The 19,951-nt window shown below is 38.8% G+C and overlaps 1 protein-coding gene across 2 annotated transcripts in view; it reads left to right on the plus strand.

Annotated features, from left to right (window-relative positions):
• STX7 (syntaxin 7) overlaps window positions 1-19,951 on the plus strand; it is a 41,933-nt gene that overhangs the window by 15,805 nt on the left and 6,177 nt on the right. For both annotated transcript variants that reach the window (XM_019420567.2, XM_019420569.2), the window contains exons 3-8: window positions 11,504-11,573; window positions 13,736-13,829; window positions 14,524-14,661; window positions 15,441-15,493; window positions 16,282-16,378; window positions 17,540-17,612. In XM_019420567.2, the coding sequence (XP_019276112.1) occupies window positions 11,504-11,573; window positions 13,736-13,829; window positions 14,524-14,661; window positions 15,441-15,493; window positions 16,282-16,378; window positions 17,540-17,612 (525 nt within the window). The remainder of the gene's footprint in view (window positions 1-11,503; window positions 11,574-13,735; window positions 13,830-14,523; window positions 14,662-15,440; window positions 15,494-16,281; window positions 16,379-17,539; window positions 17,613-19,951) is intronic.

The raw sequence follows: 19,951 nt of genomic DNA on the forward strand, positions 1-19,951 counted from the left end.
CTGGTGGCTTTTCCTACATGACTGAACATGAGTGCTGTTTATGACTGAATGTGAATCTAATGGCTACAGAAGTATTTACACATAGATTCTTTCTTTTCTTTTTTTTTTTTTTTAATGAAAATGAGGTCACTGTATGCTTATTTTATTTGCTGCTTACGTTTTTGTCTATTATGGCCAAATAATTTTCCATTATATGAGTGTGCCACGCATCATTTAACCAAACCTGTGTTAATGGACATTTTATCCTAAGATTACATATTTAAATGTTGGAGAACTTAACCATATATGCTTCTTCCACACGTGAATCCTTCTGAGGTCTATATAGATAAAGTGTGATGCTGATTAAATTCTCATGTATCTTTCCGCACCCATCTTATTAAAAACATTATAATATTCTTTTTTTTTAACTCTAAATATAGTCAATATGCCTAGTAATTGTTTATTACAGAGTAGCCTCTGTTTTATTAAAATTCAAGTTTGTGATGGGTTGTGTAGCAACCTCTCAACTGCCTTGTGGTACAGCCGTCTGTGCATTTAGTTAGCTCAGTGTTGGTGTGGGAGCTGGATAGCAGATGTGTAGGCCAGGTGGTTTAGTTTTGGTTTCCTGCAATAGCTTTGACACTTCTTGTCCTCATCTCTTGGACTCTTTTTTGTCATTTCTCTACCAATTACTGAGCAGTATTTTCCATTAAAGAGTAATTGCCTTTTCTACTCTTCTAGACTTTTTTCCAAAGCTGTTATTAATCGATTTGCCTATTCATTTATTTGAAAGAACCTAAAAGTCTTACAAAACAGTGTTCTGTAAGTCTTGGTACATTTATTTTTCCCAGTCTTTCTTCTTGTGGGAGTGTCATTCATTATCTTAGTCATTATTTGAAGAAACCATTGTTGCAGGAGCGTGTTACTGATACCGAGTATGGCCATCTACTTCTCTGGGGTAGTTTGGTCTTTATCCCATTTAAAGGCCAAGAGAATGCCCACAGACAATAAGATTCCCTCCTAGCCTGTGGACTATTATTTTCTCATTGAGGACTGTGAAAGCTTTTAGCTAAAAAATCCAACTGAGCCCTGCTTATTTGTGAATACACAGAGCTGTTGTGCTGTTGAAGCTTGGGAGGAGAGCTGGGCAGGATGGCCCAAGTGATTTTAGTTGTATGCTATTGCCTGTACACCCTGCTTTGTTCAAAAATCTCTAGAAGGTATGTAGGTTAATATCTTTTAACCACGGGCATACCTGTGGAGATACTGGGGATTTGGTTGCAGACCAATAAAGTAAGTTAAATTTCCATATCCCAGTGCATATCAAGTTATATTTATACTATCCTATAGCCTATTAAATGTACAATATCTAAAGAAACGATGTACATGCTTTGACTAAAAAAATGCTTTATTGTTAACCATACTGACCATCACCTGAGCTTTCAGGGAGTCAGAATCTTTTTGCTGGAAGAGGGACTTGCCTCAAAGTTGATGGCTGCTGACTGAGCAGTGGTGGTTGCTGGAGGTTGGGGTGCCAGTGGCAATTTCTTAAAATAAGATGACAGTGAAGTTTAGTGCGTCACTCGACCCTCCCCTTCACGAACGGTTTGTCTGTAGCGTGCAATGCTGTTTCGTGGCATTTACCTGTAGTAGACCTTCTTTAAAATTGGGAGTCAGCACTCTCCAACCCTGCTGCTACTTTATCAACTAAGTGTATGTAATATTCTAGATCCTCTGCTGTCATTTCAACCGTCTTCACAGCATCTTCACCAGGAGTAGATTCCATCTCAAGAAACCACCTTCTTTGCTCATCCATAAGAAGCAACTCCTTTTATATTCAAGTTTGACCATAAGATTGCAGCAACTCGGTCCCATCTTCAGGCTCCACTTCTAATTCTAGTTCTCTTGCCACACCTTCAGTTACTTCCTCCACTGGTCTTGAATCTTTCACAGTCACCCACAAGGGTTGGAATTGACTTCTTCCAAACCCCTGTGAATACTGATGTTTTGACCTCTTCCCATGAATCAAAAATATTCTTCATGGCATCTAGAATGGTGAATCCTTTCCAGAGGTTTTCAATTTACTTTGCCCATATCCATCAGAGAAATCGCTATCTGTGGCAGCCATAGCCTTATGAAATGTGTTTCTTAAATAATAAGACTTGAAAGTTGACATGACTCCTTGATCCATGGGCTACAGAATGGATGTTGTGTTAGCAGCAACGAAAACAACAGTAATCTCATTGTAATCTCCATCAGAGCTCTTGGGTGACCAGGCACATTTGTCAATGAGCAGTAATATTTTGGAAGGAATCTTTTTTCTGAACAGTAGGTCTCAACAGTGGGCTTAAAATATTCAGTAAACCTTGTTGTAAACAAATGTGCTGTCATCTAGGTTTTGTTGTTCATCTATAGAACACAGGAAGAGTAGATTTAGCATAATTCTTAAGGGCACTAGGATTCTTGGAATGGTGAATGAGCACTGGCTTCAACTGAAAGTCACCAGCTACCTTAGCCTCTAACAAGAGAGGCAGCCTGTCCTTTGGAGCTTTGAAGCCAGGCAGGGACTTCTCTCTAGCTCTGAAAGTCCTAGATGGCATCTTCTTCCAATAGAAGACTGTTTCATCTTACATGAAAAATCTGTTGTTTAGTTTAGCCACCTTCATTAACTATCTTAGGTAGATCTGGATCTGGAGAAAGGATGTTGTTGTAGGGGATAACAAGTACAAGGGCCCTGAGGTGGGAGCAGAACTGGGGTGTTAGGGGAGTGGAAAGGAGGCCAGTGTGCACAGAGCTCAGAGGGAAGAATAGGAGCTGGGGTGGGGTTGGGTGAGGCCTTGCAGGCCATTGTAAAGACTTAGGCTTTTATTTCAGGTAGAACAACATTTTTAGCATTTGAATGAATGGAATGCGGAAACATAGGAGAATTTTATCATATAGTCAGCATCACACTTTATTTGATCTAGATAAAACTCAAAAGGATTCATGCAGCCTAAATTTTAAGTTCCCCACCTTTTTTTTTTTTTTTAAGTTTATTTATTTTGAGAGAGAACTCAAGTGGGGAATTAGCAGAGAGAGGGAGAGAGAGAATCCCTAGCAGGCTCCACAGCACCAGCGCAGAGACTGATGTGGGGCTCAAACCCACGAACCATAAGGTCATGACCTGAGCCAAAGTCTGGTGCTTAACCAGCTGAGCCACCCAGGCACCCCAAGTTCCCCAACATTTAAACACACAGTCTTAGGATAAAATGTCTGTTAACAGAGGTTTGCTTTAATGCTGCACGACACATTTGTATAATAGGGGAGACACGGTTTCGGGCTCTACTAGAGTTCTGGATTTGTCAAGTGGTTAAGATAGATGGAGAGAGGGGCTGGAGGAGGATATATGCAAGAGAGTGAATAAGATGACTGACCATGGGGTTGAAGTTGGGCCAGGAGGCGAGTAAAGACGTGGGAGGATGGGGAGGACACTGGCAAAGTGGTAGGACCAAAGGATGGAAGGTCCTGGTGGGGCAGAGGCTTGTTGTTAGAGCCAGGGTACCAGTGGGAGTGAGCAGGATGTACAGGAGGTGGTGGTTTGTAAATAGTGTGCATGACAGTAGGATTACAGAAGCGTTACAGTTACTGGTAGTGAGCCAGCATTCCATGTGATCTTGGAGTGTGTGCCTAAGGTAGAATGGGGGACAAGGTCTTGGGATGGGGCATGCAAAGCACTGAGCCAGGGTGGCGGAAGGATCATCAACGTGTATGCTGAAATCATGGAGAACTGAGGCAGGAGTCTAGAGTGACCATGAGCCAGGAGCTAAAACCATGGGCCAGTGAGGTGGCACGGCCGAAGAACAGTTATTACAGCTGTAATGGGGAGTGGGGACAGGGTCTGTGTGTCCATTCTGTCTCAGGCTCCTTCTCATTTAGTCTTGCCTTCTGAACTTGCCTTTCTCTTTGAGTTCCTCAAGTTTCTGTTTTACCAGTGCCTGGTACCTAGCCATTTCATCTACTTCATCTAGTTGGGATCTAACTTTAAAATTGCAGTGGCCTCATTGAGTTATTTTGGGCTATAATTTTCACCCCAGCTAGGTTGTGGCAGCCTTTTTTCCTGCTGTGTTTTCTTTAAAGGGAGTTTTGCTGTTCTTTTCCGCAGTTGTTATGGTCTTTTTGTGTGATTGCTGTATCTGTTCTTTTCCTCCTACTCAACAGAATGAATTTGGTTTTCCAAGGGGGGGGTCCTGTGAAGGGAGAGGGGACCTGAGACCCTCTGCTCAAGGGCTCATTACTGTCTGCCATGCCCTGAGGCACCGTTTCTTTCCCCCTCTGCCTCTTGAAACCTCCTCTTGTGTGACAGGTCCTCCCCCTCCAGTTCTGATGCCCCCCCCTCCCCATCACCATGGTGGCCCCACAACACACAGCTACCTTTTTGTAAAGCATCTGCCTGCTCTTCGGGAAAGAACTTTCAGAGGTCAGCAGCCTGCAGCCTCTAGCAGGGCCCAGGCTCCTCCTTCCTCCTCCGCCAGGAGGGTGTCTGGTTCCTTCTCAGCCCTGTTCCTGGTCCCACTCAGAATGTGAGCGTACTTTTCTGGAAGTGGGTACTTGTTGGTGACATCTTGGAGCTCTGCCTCCTTTATTCCTTAGGGATCCCACTCATGTGGCTTCCCACTCAGGATCTGCTCTTTTCTGTTGCTTTGGGCCACATGGATATATTTTTGAGAAGTTTTTGTTGTCCTCATTTCTCTGAAAACAAAACTTTTGTGGGTTTCCTCTCCCCCCCCCCCCCCCCCGCTTTTGTTCTCTGTAGCTTCGGAAGGGAAGAAGAGGGAAGATTCAGGAACAGACTTATACCATGTCCCATTTTCAATCCATCTTAGCAACATCTGAGTATCAATGTCTTGGCAAATGGATCAGAAATTAGGAGTGAGGTAACAGTTCAGAAATCACTGCCATACAAACTGGAGGTGAATTCATGACATGGCTAACAACACTGGGCTGCTTTTGGAGCAGAAGGAGAATTAATGGGCCATTTGGTGGATGACAGAAAGGCAGCTTGTCAAAAAGGAGGGTCAGGAAGGCTGGAGAGCTGGAGGAGTAGGGCTTGGCCACTGGCGAGTCCTTGCCTGGGTTTGCTGCTTACACAAATCACCTTCTCAAGGGACCACACCCGCCTCCGGGCTTTCCTTCCTTCTGATTCTAGGCTCCCTCAGAGTAGGTAAGCTGAGCAGATCCATGTGATAAAATGTTAGCACTGAATATCTTTGCTAAGAAGAGTTTGTAATGTTCCAGCCATCTTAGAAATCCAGAGTCTTGTTTACATACAGTTTTCAAGTGGCTTGATTTTGTAATTTATTTTTAAGAACCATGCCTCAGGGGCACCTGAGTGGCTCAGTTGGTTGAGCTTTCGACTCTTGATTTCCGCTCGGGTCATGATCTCACAGTTGGTGAGTTAGAGAGCCCCACATGCGTAGGATTCTCTTCTCTCCCTCTCTCTCTCTCTCTTCTGTCCCCCGCTCATGCACTCTCTCTCTCTCAAAAAATAAACATAAAAAAAAAACAAACCAGGCACTGTGCCCTCAGATTTAACTCTTTATTAATCTATAGTAGCTTTAAAATACCCTACATTTCCATTTTGTCAATCTACATGCCTTTCTACGTTTGAAATATCTGGGAAGAAAACCAATGAGAGATTTAAAATTAAATGTATTTGGAGTGTTCTGAATTTGAGATAGCTTGCAGGTGTGCTAGTTAGTTTCAGGAAGGAGAGCACAGCAAACCAGTGGGCTTGGCCTCTGGAGGCGCAGACTCCATAGCGGGCTTCTCAGCTCAAGACTCATCCTTATCTTCCTCTTACCCCTTTTTGTCTCCACAGTTTGCTTCAATTCTTTCACCAACAAAGAAGATAAGCTGCCTATCCAGGTCACAAGACAGAGCATGAGATAGAGAGGATATTGGAAAAAAGCCCATAATTATTTTAGTAGCTGTCTTTCAGATTCTCTGGGGGGGATTTCCCTATACTTTTTAGAAGTATAATACTGTACACGTTTCTTAGTTTTTCTTGATATATGAAATAGTCCCATGTCACTCCATTTTTATTTCTTAAAGCCTTTTTGTGTTGATACTTCTTCCAACTAGCCGATAAGATTTTTTATGATATATTACCCTGTGCACCTTGTACTCTGTAATGAACCTAACCTAATGGTTCTAACTTGAATTATAGTAAATTTACCAGGATAACATCTTTCGTTCTTACAGAGGTCTGTGCCGTTCCAAAATGTTTTCATATGTATCATCTTCTGTAGTACTCGAAAGTACCCTTTGAAACAGGTAGAGGGATTGATTGATAGATGAGAAAAGAGTGGAGGAGGAAAACAGTTTATTTCTTTCAACATTTAGTTGTTTTCTAGTTCAGTTTCAATTACATCATTTGTACATAACTGCTAGGTACTTCTCACTGTCAGGCAACTCTTCCCTTGTAATTATAGGATATAACTATTCTGTGTCCATTGATACATCGTCTCTGCAGTTCTCGTAACTATATCAGAAATGATGAAGTCTCAGTACCCTCCTAAGGCATGGTTCACATGAGTTAGCTAACATATGTTAATATTCTTATTGTTGGGGCGCCTGCGTGGCTCGGGCGGCTGAGTGTCTGACTCTTGATTTTGGCTAAGGTCACACAGTTGTGAGATCAAGCCCTGCGTTGATCATGGATTCAGTTGATCAGCATGGTGCCTGCTTGGGATTTTCTCTCCCCCCCCCCCCCCCCCCCGCCCTGCACCCCCTCCCACTTGTATTCTCTCTCTCTCTCTCTCTCTCTCTCTCTCTCTCAGAATAAATAAATAAACATTAAAAAAAGAGAATTTTCTTATTGTTCACTTCTGACTTTCAGGAGAAAGACATAAACCCCTTCATACCATTAGTTCTCCATGTATTGAGTTCATTCTTACAATATCCAGTACAAAGTGCTTACATGCATTGTTTTCTGTTGAAGTTCATGGCAATTGAGAAAGAGGTAATTTTCTCTCCGTTTGACCGTTGAGGCAATGATAGCTTGGAGAGATTAGGTAAACGGCTGAAGGTCAGCAGCTAGGAAGAAGTGAGGTCAGGTTTCCAAATCAGGCTGTCTGGCTCCGAGGCTGCTGGCTGGTCAGCATTATACTTCTGAGTGTGGTGTGGCTGACACTGAGTCAGTCTCAACATCACCTGCTCAAGGGTTTTCCTAGCCACGGTTTTTTGTTTTTGTTTTTGTTTTTTCTGTGATTGGCTGTTACAATTCTGAGTTGTTTTTTGGGTTGAGCAATGGGAATATTTACTCTTAGAAGAGAAGATAGCCGTATTCTGTTTTTTGGAGATAGTTCTTTGAATGCACTATGTGCCTGTTAGGGCTGGCCTAGGTGCTCCCTCACGCCGGCCACTCTCACTGGTCAGACAGCATCCTCCCGCACCCCAGTGACCTCTGACAGGTTGGGACATTACATAGCCCCTCATACCAACTGCTGCCTACGATGGCAAAGATTTTTATTCTTTGCAATGGAGCATTTTTCTTAAGCACTCCACTAGATGGCAGCAGACCCGTGTGGAATAGAATAGGTCTTCTGTACTGAAGTAAGACCCAGAAAGGGGACTGCTTTGTTTTTGAGGAAATAATAATGTACCTTTTCTGGATGTGTAGGTAGTAGTATTCTCTTTATGTTATAGAAAAGTGGGAAGTATTCTTTAAAGTCACCTCTCTAGAAGTGTAATGGTGCAGGTAATGCAAAAATAATGTGTTCATTGCATTCTTATAGAGGTGCATCTTGATTTAATCATACCTCTGTGTATTAGGTGAATTTTTCTTTGAGACCCTGTTTATGGTTATGTAAAGAATTTGTTCCTTAATTTTCATGTTTCATGAAACTCTGGCGGGTACTCTGCAAAAATTTTCCTCCAGTATGCAACAAAGTAACTGTAATTCTTTCTAAATTAATGAGAAAAGAGCAGCCCTTGAAATAATCTGTCAAACCAGCACCTGTGATGTACTGATTACTTATTCTTTCTGAAAATTGCAGAAATTCAACTCTGCCTTTACATGCCTGCTTGGTGAAAAATTTGCAACATTGTTAAATATTATACCACATAGGCTTAGTAACATAGTGAGTACTTAGTACATTCAAGTAACACACTGACTCAGAGTTTGTGAATACAAAGTTTTAGCAATTTTTACTAATTTAGGACAGGGATTGGCCAACTTTTCTCTAAAGGGCCAGAGAGTAAATATTTTCAGCTTTGTGGCCATGTCTGGTCTCCTGCATATTCTTCTTTGTTGTTGTTGTTTGTTTTGCTTTTTTTTTTTTTTAATTCTTTAAAAATGTAACAACTAGTCCGAGCTGGAAGGCAGTACAAAACAGGCCATAATTTGCTGACACTGATGTAAAAGGGTAACACCAGTCATTGAAAATGAGGTCTCTGGAATCTTGCCAGTTCATAAGATCTGAAGAAAGGACAGGCATTTATTTCCTGATCAGTTGTAGCCAGGCTGACCGGCCTTTGTGATCCACCAAAGGGCCATGAAACTTACAGCTCAATTCTTTATTCCAAGTTAGCATACACTTATTTTTGTGTTTGCTTGCTTGTTGGCTTTGGCATACATACACCTAGATTATGCAGTAATCTTTTTTAAAAAGTCTTTTACTTCTAGCCCTTGTAGCACACTGAAAATATTGTTTTGAAAACCCCCAAATCTACATTTTTAATCTTAGCTCTTCTAAATAACTGATTTCTTGGACAAGTCAGTTATTCCGTCTGATTCTCAGCATTTTTGTTTATAAAATAGGATTAAACTAATGCCACATAATACTTCTCCTAAGCTTGATTCAGTAATTTCAGCTATGTTTCCATCGGCCTTTTGTCAGATCACATGATACCTTTGAGCCTTAAGTGTAGAGCTCTACAAATTAAAGGATCACCTTGAATCAGTGTTGACATACTAAACCCCTCCCACTGTGCCTGATACATAGTGAATACTCAGTAAATGTTGAATAAATGACTAGTTGAGCACCCTTCCTTTTCTTAACTCCCTTCTTACAGATGCTTTATGTTAGAAATACATACCCTTTCTTACATAAGATTTGTTCTTTCTAATGCCCTTTTGTGGTCAGCTTTTAAAATACTCATTGAGTGTTGGGGTGCCTCTGTGGCTCAGTTGGTTAAGTGTCCATCTCTTGATTTTGGCTCAGGCCACCATCTCATGGTTTGTGAGTTCAAGCCCCACTTCAGGCTCTGCACTGACAGCATGGAGTCTGCTTGGGATTCTCTGTCTCTCTCTCTCTCTGCCCCTCCCCTGCTCATGATCTTTTTCTCTTTCAAAAATAAATAAGTAAACTTTTTAAAAAATGAATGAATAAATAAAATATTCCTTGAGTGTCAACAATGTGGTGGGTGTTAGATATACAAAAACTAATAAGACTAGTTTACTTTCAAGTCAGGGAGACAGTAAGTAATGTAATTATTTCAATTTATATGCAGGTATGGCATCGGAGGTTTCAGTCTCCAGGACTGAAGTGTCCCATTTCTTACACTTTGAAACTGTTACCAGTACCACCTCCATTTAGGCTTTTTTGATTACCCTCCCATAGCAGACCAATTTTGTAGCTCTTTATTTGAAGCATTTACTCTCCTGCTTCCCCTCAGGGTTTACGTGATGTGCTTTCTTTCCCTTTTTTGGACAAGAGAGTAGGAGGCCTTATTTTACTTATATCTTCATGAAAAAGCATTCATGAAAAGCATCTAGCACTCAATTCAATGCATTCTGTTAGGCAGTAACATCATGGTAGCATTCCTAATTAACTTCATTTTATAAGATACTGTGTTATTAAAAGAATTGTTTCAGAGTGAGAGGAAGGTCATCAGCTAGAACATTTGACTTGTAAGGAATTTCAGTATCTATAAAATCTAAATAGCACTGACTAAATCTGGCTTTTGTTTACAAATACCTTGTTTAAGAGTCTGCCTTTCTTTTTATGACTGCTACGAGGTCTCTTATTATTAATTACCCATATTACTCTTGGTGGAGGTAAGCAAAATGCAGAGACTCTGAGAACAGTTTTATTGCTTTAACAATCAGGGTTCTTTTCTCCCTAAGACTGGATCTGCGATGATATACTTCTCAGTGATCATGATATTATAACCAAGAAGATCTGGATATAATTAAGAATTCTAGGTATTAGGTGACCAAAAATAAATATGCATTATAGCTCGTCTCTTTTGTTTGCTATGGTGAACATACTTTCTTTTCTTTTCTTTTCTTTTCTTTTCTTTTCTTTTCTTTTCTGTTTTTGGAAATGTGTAAATTCTTTACTTTCAGATGGATTTTCAGCTTCTACTTGACATTTTATTTGCCTGCACACATGCATAAAGCTATAGGACCTCCCCTTTTGTGAGAAATAACCTTTAAAAAAAAAAAGTTGGCGCGTTTATAGACTTTGTGAGCTTAGCATGAATTTTAACTCTTGACTTCTAATTTTGAATGTTTGAAACCTACAGAAAAGTATAGGGCAGCGAACTATACCTTTTACCTGGGTTCACCAGTTGTTGACGTTTTTACACTTTTGTTTAGTATCTCTCTCTCCAAATTCAAATTTCAAAATCGAAACCCAAGATTCTTCAGTTGCCCCACATTTTTTTTTTTTTTATAGCATGTTTTTTATCCCGATTTAGATTCCACTCCAAAATCCAACATTGCCTTATGGGTGCTTTAGTTCTTTAATTTGGAAAGCCCATCTGCCTTGTCTTTTTTTTTCCCTTTCGTGACAATGACATTTTTAAAAGCCTAGACCAGTTTTTTTGTAGATTATCTTGCAATCTAGATTGGTCCGATTTTTTTCTCCTCATGATTAGTTTCAGGTTAAACATTGCATGGATCATATTATGACCTTCTCATTGCATCCCATCAGGAAGCTTATCCTGCCGGGTTGTCTCATTGGTGCTGCTAAATTTGATCATTTTGTTTTAAGCAACAAATTTATCTAAGATGAAGTTAACTCTTTTATAACTAATGTCATCTGTGTGGGGATAATTTGAGACTCTGTGACTATTTTGTGGTTTCAGCATTCTTTATGATGCTTGCCTGCCTCCATTATTACATAGAAAATTCCAAATTAATTATTTCAATTCTATTATTCCTCCCTTGTTTATTAACAATAATTCATTCATTTTATATTCTACTAACTTGACAATTATTTTCCTTACAGTTTTTATGCCTGTTAGAGCTAAGTGTGCCATTGTTCTAAATGTTCTGAGGGGCAGGGAAGAAAATACTTCTGGATCATAAGTGCAGTTTTACATGTTAATGGCCCCACACAATTTCCTCTTGAAAATTAATGCATTATTCTAATTAGATTTAAATAAACCACTCATTTTTAATTTTTTCTCAATGTTTTCTATATTCATCTCTTTATTTTTCTTTTTCTAAGTGCCCAGTTGCCTGTATTAATTTCTAATGTAATTTCTATTGCCCTAACATTTGTAACAATTGTACATTTATTTTCCATCATAATAGCTGTGGAAATACAGAGGACCCTGAATCAACTTGGAACGCCTCAAGATTCACCTGAACTTAGGCAACAACTGTAAGTATTTAATACAAAAAAGAAAGAAAGAAAAAAAAAAAAACACTGTTAGGTTGCTTTGATGGTATGTCATGTTATGTTCACCAGAGAAATAATGGAAAATTAATAAAATTTTTCAGCTACCTTATTTGAACCAAGCTTTTGTGTTGGTTTTTCCTTGTTCCGGGTAAGCAGATGTTTTTCATTGAAGAGCTAGCTTACTCCAGCAAAGCAGAACTTCCTTAGTTGCCTTTCTTACACTTCCTGAATAGGTTGTTCTGATGGCTTTTGGAAAATGATACTCTAAGCTTCTCTATGTGATTTTCTTCCCATAGCTGACAGTTCCTTCAGTGATTAGATTTTTATTTGGTTTAGATCCAGTACTTACTCAATATGAATTGTTAGCCCTCTAAACACTTATACCTACATCTTTGAATTTCAGAAAGCATTAGCCTCTGTTTAAAAAAAATAAAAAGTTCTGATGAAGTTATGCAGTACATGTTTCAGTAAATTAATATGCTGCTAGAAGAACAGCAATGATATTTTGTGGTGTTACAGATTTTATAGTATTTTTACACAGTTTCTCACCTGAATCTTACAAAATTAGAGTGAAATACATAGATCAAAATAATTATTTTCGTTTCGCTTGTAAGGAAAATATGTCTCGGCGGGTTTGATGATTTGCCTAACATTATTCTGAACGTGAATCTTAAATCTTAATTCAGTGTTGTTACAGCCCAATTGCAAGTGATAAATATGCAGTAAATGAGACCCAAACAACATTAGCTATAGAAGGAAAAAATTGCAGGGACACCTGGGTGGCTCATGGGAGTCTGGGCCCCATGTCGGACTCGGCACTGGTGGTGTAGAGCCTGCTTGGGATTCTCGCTGTCACCACTCTCTCTCTGCCCTCCCCATCTTGTGCTTCTTCTCTCTCTCAAAATAAATAAACTTAAAAAAAAAAAAAAGAAAAAATTGCAAAGAGCAAGAAATTCAAAGATAGATGGTAGGAAATCATGTTTTTTATGAAGTACAATTTGAAGAATTTATAGTTAGGTCTAATTTATACTGATGTTTTCTGCAGTGGAGAGATGTTGGGGTAGTAAAAATGCCCCAAGTTTAAATAATAACCCATCATTTGTTAAACTAAAAGGGAATAGGAACACATAATTCTTAATAGTTATAATATTTGCTAAGGTTGGTAGTGGAGACTGTGAATAAGTAGATATCAGTAAGGTCTTCTTTTCAGAAATGTAGCTGTATTTCATTTCCTAAAGATTTTGAAAGGTTTGTTAAAGGCAGTGGACTTGGTAAATAGATAACAGTAGTTTGTAATTCTTCCTTATCAATCAAATACAGTTATCTGTGCTCTAAAATACTCTTATATAGTATCATTATTTTACGGGATCCTAAGTATGACTCATATAGGTATTTAAAATGAGAGAGAATGTAAATGAGAAGTACTAATGTTGTAATTTGTAAAGCATCACATTAGTATAAGCTTATTTTGTTTTTAGTCAAGTTCTTTAGTTAAAAAATCTGACTTTTTTACTTGATAAGCTAGCTAGCAAGATACATACAGATACTGATATAACTTATTTCTTACGGTGCTTTCTCTTTACAGAGAAATGCTATTATTTTTTCCACAGAAAACTTAAAAAATAGTAAATGTATATTATTATTTATTACCTCCTCCCCTCATTTTTTAAAAGTCTGTAGAAGGATACAAATGTCCAGATAGAGAAAGAGGAGAGGATACAGGTACCTCCAGCCCTGAGAACTGGACAGAGTCTCAGGCGACAGACCTTCGTCATTTATTCAGCTAACCTCCCAGTTGCAGGATGCAGACAAAAGGCTCCCCCCCACCCCCCAAATTATCTGCAACATCACACATCCCACAGTCTGCCTTTGGCTCCAGTCATCTTCCTTTCTAAATGACTACTGATTTCTCAAAGCTTGGTTGCCATGTGTGAGTAAAGAACTTTCCATGTAATATTTGCTCAATATCTATCAAAAAATAGAACCTGGACATTTTTGTTTTCATAGAGAAGATTTAGAGACAGCCTATAAAAAAAAGGGGGGGGGGATTTTTATCAAAGTATTCATCAGGATTGATTCAACTGGCAGCATTGTAACTTAAATCTCTTCGCTCTTTGGCAATAATGTGTGTTTTCTCACTGTAGGCAACAGAAGCAGCAGTATACTAACCAACTTGCCAAAGAGACAGATAAGTACATTAAAGAGTTTGGATCCCTGCCCACCACCCCCAACGAACAGGTATCAAGCCTTAAGACACATTGTTGATGTATTGAATGTGAAAGAAATCACATGCATTGTAGAGTCTTTGAACTGTTATGCTAGAAAGGAAATCAAGGGGGAAAAATTGTATTTGAGATTAGTTCACAGAACACAAAACTATATTTAATTGCCCAGGTAGTATCCTGTGGTTCAATAAAGCAAGAATTATTTCCATGAAGTTGCCCTGACCCATAATTAAGCAAGTGCTCAGAAAATGCTTCCTGAGTAATTGTTTCCTGGCTTTCCAGGGCTGACTCCTTGCGACGTGCACACTCATTCAAGATGTGAGGTTTCCTAGGGGCACATATTTGGTTCCTTGCTTATTACTTAGTGGAAGTGACTACTTAGGTAAGAGTACAAGGTTTTATTTTCCTAAAAAAAAAACAAAAGGAGCTACTTCAAAATAATCTCAAAATCATGGCCCAGTCTTTAGGATGGAAATATGAGGTGAGAAATCCAGCATTTTGGACCTTTTGTCTCAAGGTGGTAAATATACATAGTATTTGGACACACTGTCGAAATGTAATTGAAGGTTAATCAGTGAGGCCCCATAATTGGGGAGTGAGTGAAAATTTCAGAATAAAATAAAGAGCCAAGTAGTGGTGAAACAACTTCTACGAATTCTCTAGAACTTCACAGTTTGATTCTAGTACGTTTCTCCCCTTTCATCTAGCGTCAGAGGAAAATACAGAAGGATCGCTTAGTGGCTCAATTCACGACATCACTGACAAACTTTCAAAAGGTCCAGAGGGAAGCTGCTGAGAAAGAGAAAGAGTTTGTTGCTCGAGTAAGAGCCAGTTCCAGAGTATCTGTAAGTATTTAATGGGGCATTATAAAGTGACCATGTCGTTCCCTTGAAAGACTACACTGGCATTTTTTTTAAGTCAGAACAATCTGTGACTATTCTGGACATTAATATTTGAATATTTATTTTCAGGTTTTTCAATTTTAAGAAGGATGGTAGTTCTGTAATGTTGTAGTTATTTTGTCCATGATATAGAACCAAAATTACAGATGACTGTATAAGAATATGGGAACATTTTGTCAGAAAAGATGAGAGGTCAGATCCTGAGTGACAGTCCCACATTGATTCGTACTAGAAGTTGTCACTTTCTGTCTGGACTAATGCAGGGAACACTTTACTCCCGGGTTATATGAAAATGATGAAAATGAACAGAGTGAATTATTGTGTGAATATTGAAAATAAATATAAGAGAAAATAAATGTAAGGATAAGTTAAAGTGGAATTTTTAGTTAATCTAATTTTATATTCCCTTAGAAACTATTGCAAGATGTTTCCTTGTTCCTTAATGTAGAGGTTCCAGGACTATATTATATTTTAATCAAATAATATTTATTATTTGGCCGTTTGGAATATTTAATAAATTCCTTTCTTGTCAGCTTAGGATACAATTTTAATATTACTTGAAGCACTTGACCTAAAAAATTAGAACAAGAACATTTCTCTTTTCTCTACCCATGTGTGCACATGCGTACATAAATCAGTTTAGATTATTACAAGAGAAAGTGTGAGTGTTGTGTGTTTTTTCTTTGCCCTTTCTCAATCTGTCCTATTACTAAATTATTCAGGGTGGTTTTCCTGAGGACACCTCAAAGGAAAGGAATCTTGTATCCTGGGAAAGGTAAGAAATACAAAACATACTGATCAAAAGATAATTTTCCAAATTCACTCTATATATTATGGTCTCTAGAACAGAATGAAAGCTTTCAGTTTCTTATATCTTAAATATCCTCAGTTATTTATAAATAGCAATAAATTTGAACTTTTTTTCAAAATAGTTATTTATAAAATATATAAATATATAAAATATGCTGGGGTGCCTGGTGGCTCAGTCGGTTAAGTGTCCGACTCTTGATTTCAACTCAGGTCATGATCTCATGGTTCGTGAGTTCGAGCCCCACCTCAGGCTCTGCACTGACAGTGCAAGAGCCTGCTTCACATCCTCTCGCTCCTCCTCTCTCTCTGCCCCTCCCCTGCTCACTTGCTCTGTCTCTCTCAAAATAAATAAAATAAAGATTAAATATATATATATATGTATAATGTATATAATATTTCAATATAGCAGTAATAATTTGTAAATAATGATATATCCAAATAAATGTTATTGACTTATTATTTGATGTAGATTATTTCCTCATGTGAGGTTGAAGTCAACCAAGAAGAAATACCCAGTTGCTAAATATAGCTTCCAGTAATTAAATATTAACTCTGAAAAGTAATGTAAATGAAATGAAACATGAGAAAATGTGATTAATACTTCTGTTATAGTCTTAAAATTTAAGAAATCTAAGCAGTTCTCTGACTTTGAAGAAAAGATACTCTATTTCGTATTTCTGAAATAGGAAAATAATTCCTACTATTTTAATACCAGTCTTTTTTTTTTGCTTTTTTCCATATTCTGCCTGTTAGCCAAGCTCAACCTCAGGTGCAGGTGCAGGATGAAGAAATTACAGAAGATGACCTCCGCCTTATTCATGAGAGAGAATCTTCTATTAGGCAACTTGAGGTAAGCTTTGTGTGGCCATTGGGTGGCAGCTGTGTTCTCAGTGTGTTTGTGACAATTCTGGGGGAGGGGCTGGGAAAGAAAACTAAATGTATCAGTGTGGGGGTATTTCTTACCAATGAGAATAATTCCCTTTTAAAAAATAAATCCCTTTAGAATTTGTGCTAAAATGAGAGACCCGACCTCCCTCGTCTCCAGATTTGTTTTTTATCCTGTCAGGTCACCACCGCAGGTCCTTCACATGGAGGAAATCTCAGTTCAGAGATGTGTGTTCAGGGAGCCTGGATGGCTTCTGTAGCACATGGTACACCTCAGACCCGCCTGAGTGAGACTGGACAGGGGCTTGACACGTATCTTATTTCTCTGTAACATGTTCTTGACCTCAAAGAGCTCTAAAGGGATTAGTAAGCCTCAGTTCTTGTGGAACCCACCTATTCTCTAGAAGGTGGGCTGATAATAGCTAACAGTAGCTACAGTTTATTAAGGGTTTTCAAGCCCCATGTGATCAATTTTTTGCATGATCTCATTTAGTTCCCCTAAAAACTGTGAGGTAGTTAACTATGTTGTCATCATCACCATTTTATAGGCAGGGAAATAAGGCACAGGATGAATATGTAAATTGCCCCCCCCATAAAATATTTTAACTTTATTCTTTAATAGGGCAAAATAAAAGTTATTGGATATTAAAGAAAAGTAAATTTATAACTTCTTCATCACTGTTCCATTGCATAATCAAATTTATTAATGTGAGACTTTAAAATTATACCTAATGTTTTGTACTTTTACAGTGTCAAATTGATGTGTAAGTTTTTACTAGAAATATAGCCTAACAATAATTTGTTTTACTCTTGTGAGGAAATACTGCTAGTGATAACAAAACTACCAGATTACATGAACATAAACTCAGTAACCCAGGGCCCTTCTCTCATAGATTCCTGGTTTCTATGCTGCCTCGTTTGGTATTTTTAACGTCACAAACTTACTTTTAAAGAACTGGTTACAGTTGTTCAAGGTCATGTTACTTAGGATTAATTATAGTAAAGTAGTTTCCTGATATTTCCAAAATTTATGGTTTAAGTCTACATGCATTCTCACTTAATTTTTGCCTTTTGTGGGTTGGGGGCTGAATTTCTGATTGTAATAATATGTGCTTTTTTCTCTCAGGCTGATATTATGGATATTAATGAAATATTTAAAGATTTGGGAATGATGATTCACGAGCAAGGAGATGTAATAGGTAAGCCCTGCTGAAGTAGGAACAGTCTATAGCAATTTACCTGTGATAACTTCTTTTTTGTTTTGTTTTTATTTTTGAGAGAGAGAGAGAAAGTGTGTGAGCAGGGGAGGGCCCAAGAGAGAGGGAGACAAAGAATCCAAAGCAGGCTCCAGGTTCTGAGCTGTCAGCACAGAGCCCAATGCAGGGCTCGAACTCACAAACCACAAGATCATGACCTGAGCTGAAGTCGGATGCTTAACCGACAGAGCCACCCAAGTGCCCCCCCACCTTTTTAAAAAAAAAATTTATTTTTGAAAGAAAGAGACAGAGCATGAGCTGGGGGGCGAGAGGGAAAGGGAGGCACGGAATCTGAAGCAGGCTCCAGGCTCTGAGCTGTCAGCACAGAGTCCGACCAGGCTCGAACTCAGTGAACCCCAAAATCATGAGCTGAGCCAAAGTCAGATGCTTAACAGACTGAGCCACCCAGGTGCCTCTACCTGTGGTTACTTCTCAACCGAGAGTAACCCCTCTCTCTTTCAGACCCCCTAGTATTAAAAGCACAGCCTCTGCAACAGACAAAGCATTACCCTTGGCATTATTTAAAACAGATCTTCTTTTTGGCTCCTACTGATCAAATCAACCAGCTTCATTTATTTGAGTCTCTAAATCTAATAAGAACCTGCTGCTGCAGAGACCATGGAAGGCACCACATAGCCTCATTGCCACTTATTTGCAGGACCCCTGGTTTCCATCTCAACCCCCGTTAATTCTCATCCCACCAAGCACTTTCTGCAAAACTTGTGCTATTTATAATTGTGCATGCTATCTTATCTTTTAGATTGGAAGGAATAGGTAGCTATTTGCCTAATCATTTATTCTGCTATCTTTTTGGTAGATTAATTTAGTTGTATTAGATGGTAAGCATTCTTTTATAGATTCTTTTAAAAAATAATCAGTGACTAAGACTCCCTATAAGTTTTAAATGTGATAGCTTTTCAGTTAAGGTATAACTATCTGGACTGATCAAAATCCTGATCATTTTTATCATTTGGAAATATGAAGATACCAGTGGATGTATCTAAAGATACATTCAGTATATTTTCTGAATTTGGTTCAGTTTAAATACTTGGACCTATACTTTGCTACAAATAAGTGTTTTGTGTCCATTCTTACCCTTCTCTGTAGTTACAGTAGATCACAGGATAAAATTTCAAAAACCAGTTCTTTCATTCATCCAGTCAATATTTATTGAGTGCCTAGTATATGCAAGCACAAATCTAGGCATTGGGGATTTAGCTGAAATTAGACAAATGGTAAAAGACCCTGCTTTCATGAATCTTATAATCTAATTGGAGGAGAGAGAGAATTTTTATAAAAGGAAAGAAAAGTAAGTAAATGCTGATTAGTGCTATCGGGGAAAATAGCAAAAGTAGGAGGATGGGGCTGCTTGCAGTAGAGAATGTTACGGCTCTTCTAGGGTAGTCAGGTAAGACCTTACTGGTAAGTGACATTTTAGTGAAGACTTCATGAAAATAAGGGAGTAAGTGAAAGAAAATCTTCTAGGCAGAGCAAAGGACAGTTGCAAAGGCCTTCAGGTAGAAGCATGTCTGATGCTTTTGGTGAGTGAAATGAGTAAGAGGGAGTGGGAGATGATGTCAGGAATCATAAAGTTCAGCATCATATAAGATCCTGAGCCATTATGAGGACTTTTATTATTACTAATGGATGGAAAGCCACAGGAGGATTTGAGCAGAGTGTTATCATCTGACTTGTTTTTTTTTTTTTTATTGTATTGTATTGTATTGTATTTTGAGAAAGAGTGAGTGCACATGGAGGAGAGGGGCAGAAGGAGAGAGAAGGAGAAGCAGAATCTTAAGCAGATCAATACTCAGTGTGGAGCCCGATGTGGGGCTCGATCCCACAATCCTAGGATCGTGACCTGAGCTGAAATCAAGAATTGGATGCTCAACCAACCAAGCCACCCAGGCACCTGCCCTGACTTAGGTTTTAAAACACTCACACTGGCTACTAGTTTGAGAGCAGACTATCAAAGGGCAAGACTAAAAGCAAAGAGACCACTTAAAAGGTGATCGCTGCAATCTGGGTGGGCAGTGTGTTGCCTTGGATCAAGATGGAAGCAGCATGGGAATGCAAGCTGGTGCGGCCAGTCTGGAAAACAGTATGGAGGTTCCTCAAAAACTAAAAATAGAACTACCCTACAACCCAGCAATTGCACTACTAGGCATTTATCCAAGGGATACAGGTGTGCTGTTTCGAAGGGACACATGCACCCCCGTGTTTATAGCAGCACCATTGACAATAGCCAAAGTATGTAAAGAGCCCAAATGTCCATCGATGGA

This window comes from Panthera pardus, unplaced genomic scaffold (genome assembly GCF_024362965.1).
Source record: "Panthera pardus isolate Hobbes unplaced genomic scaffold, ASM2436296v1 HiC_scaffold_17, whole genome shotgun sequence".
In the NCBI taxonomy this organism is placed as follows: Eukaryota; Metazoa; Chordata; class Mammalia; order Carnivora; family Felidae; genus Panthera; species Panthera pardus.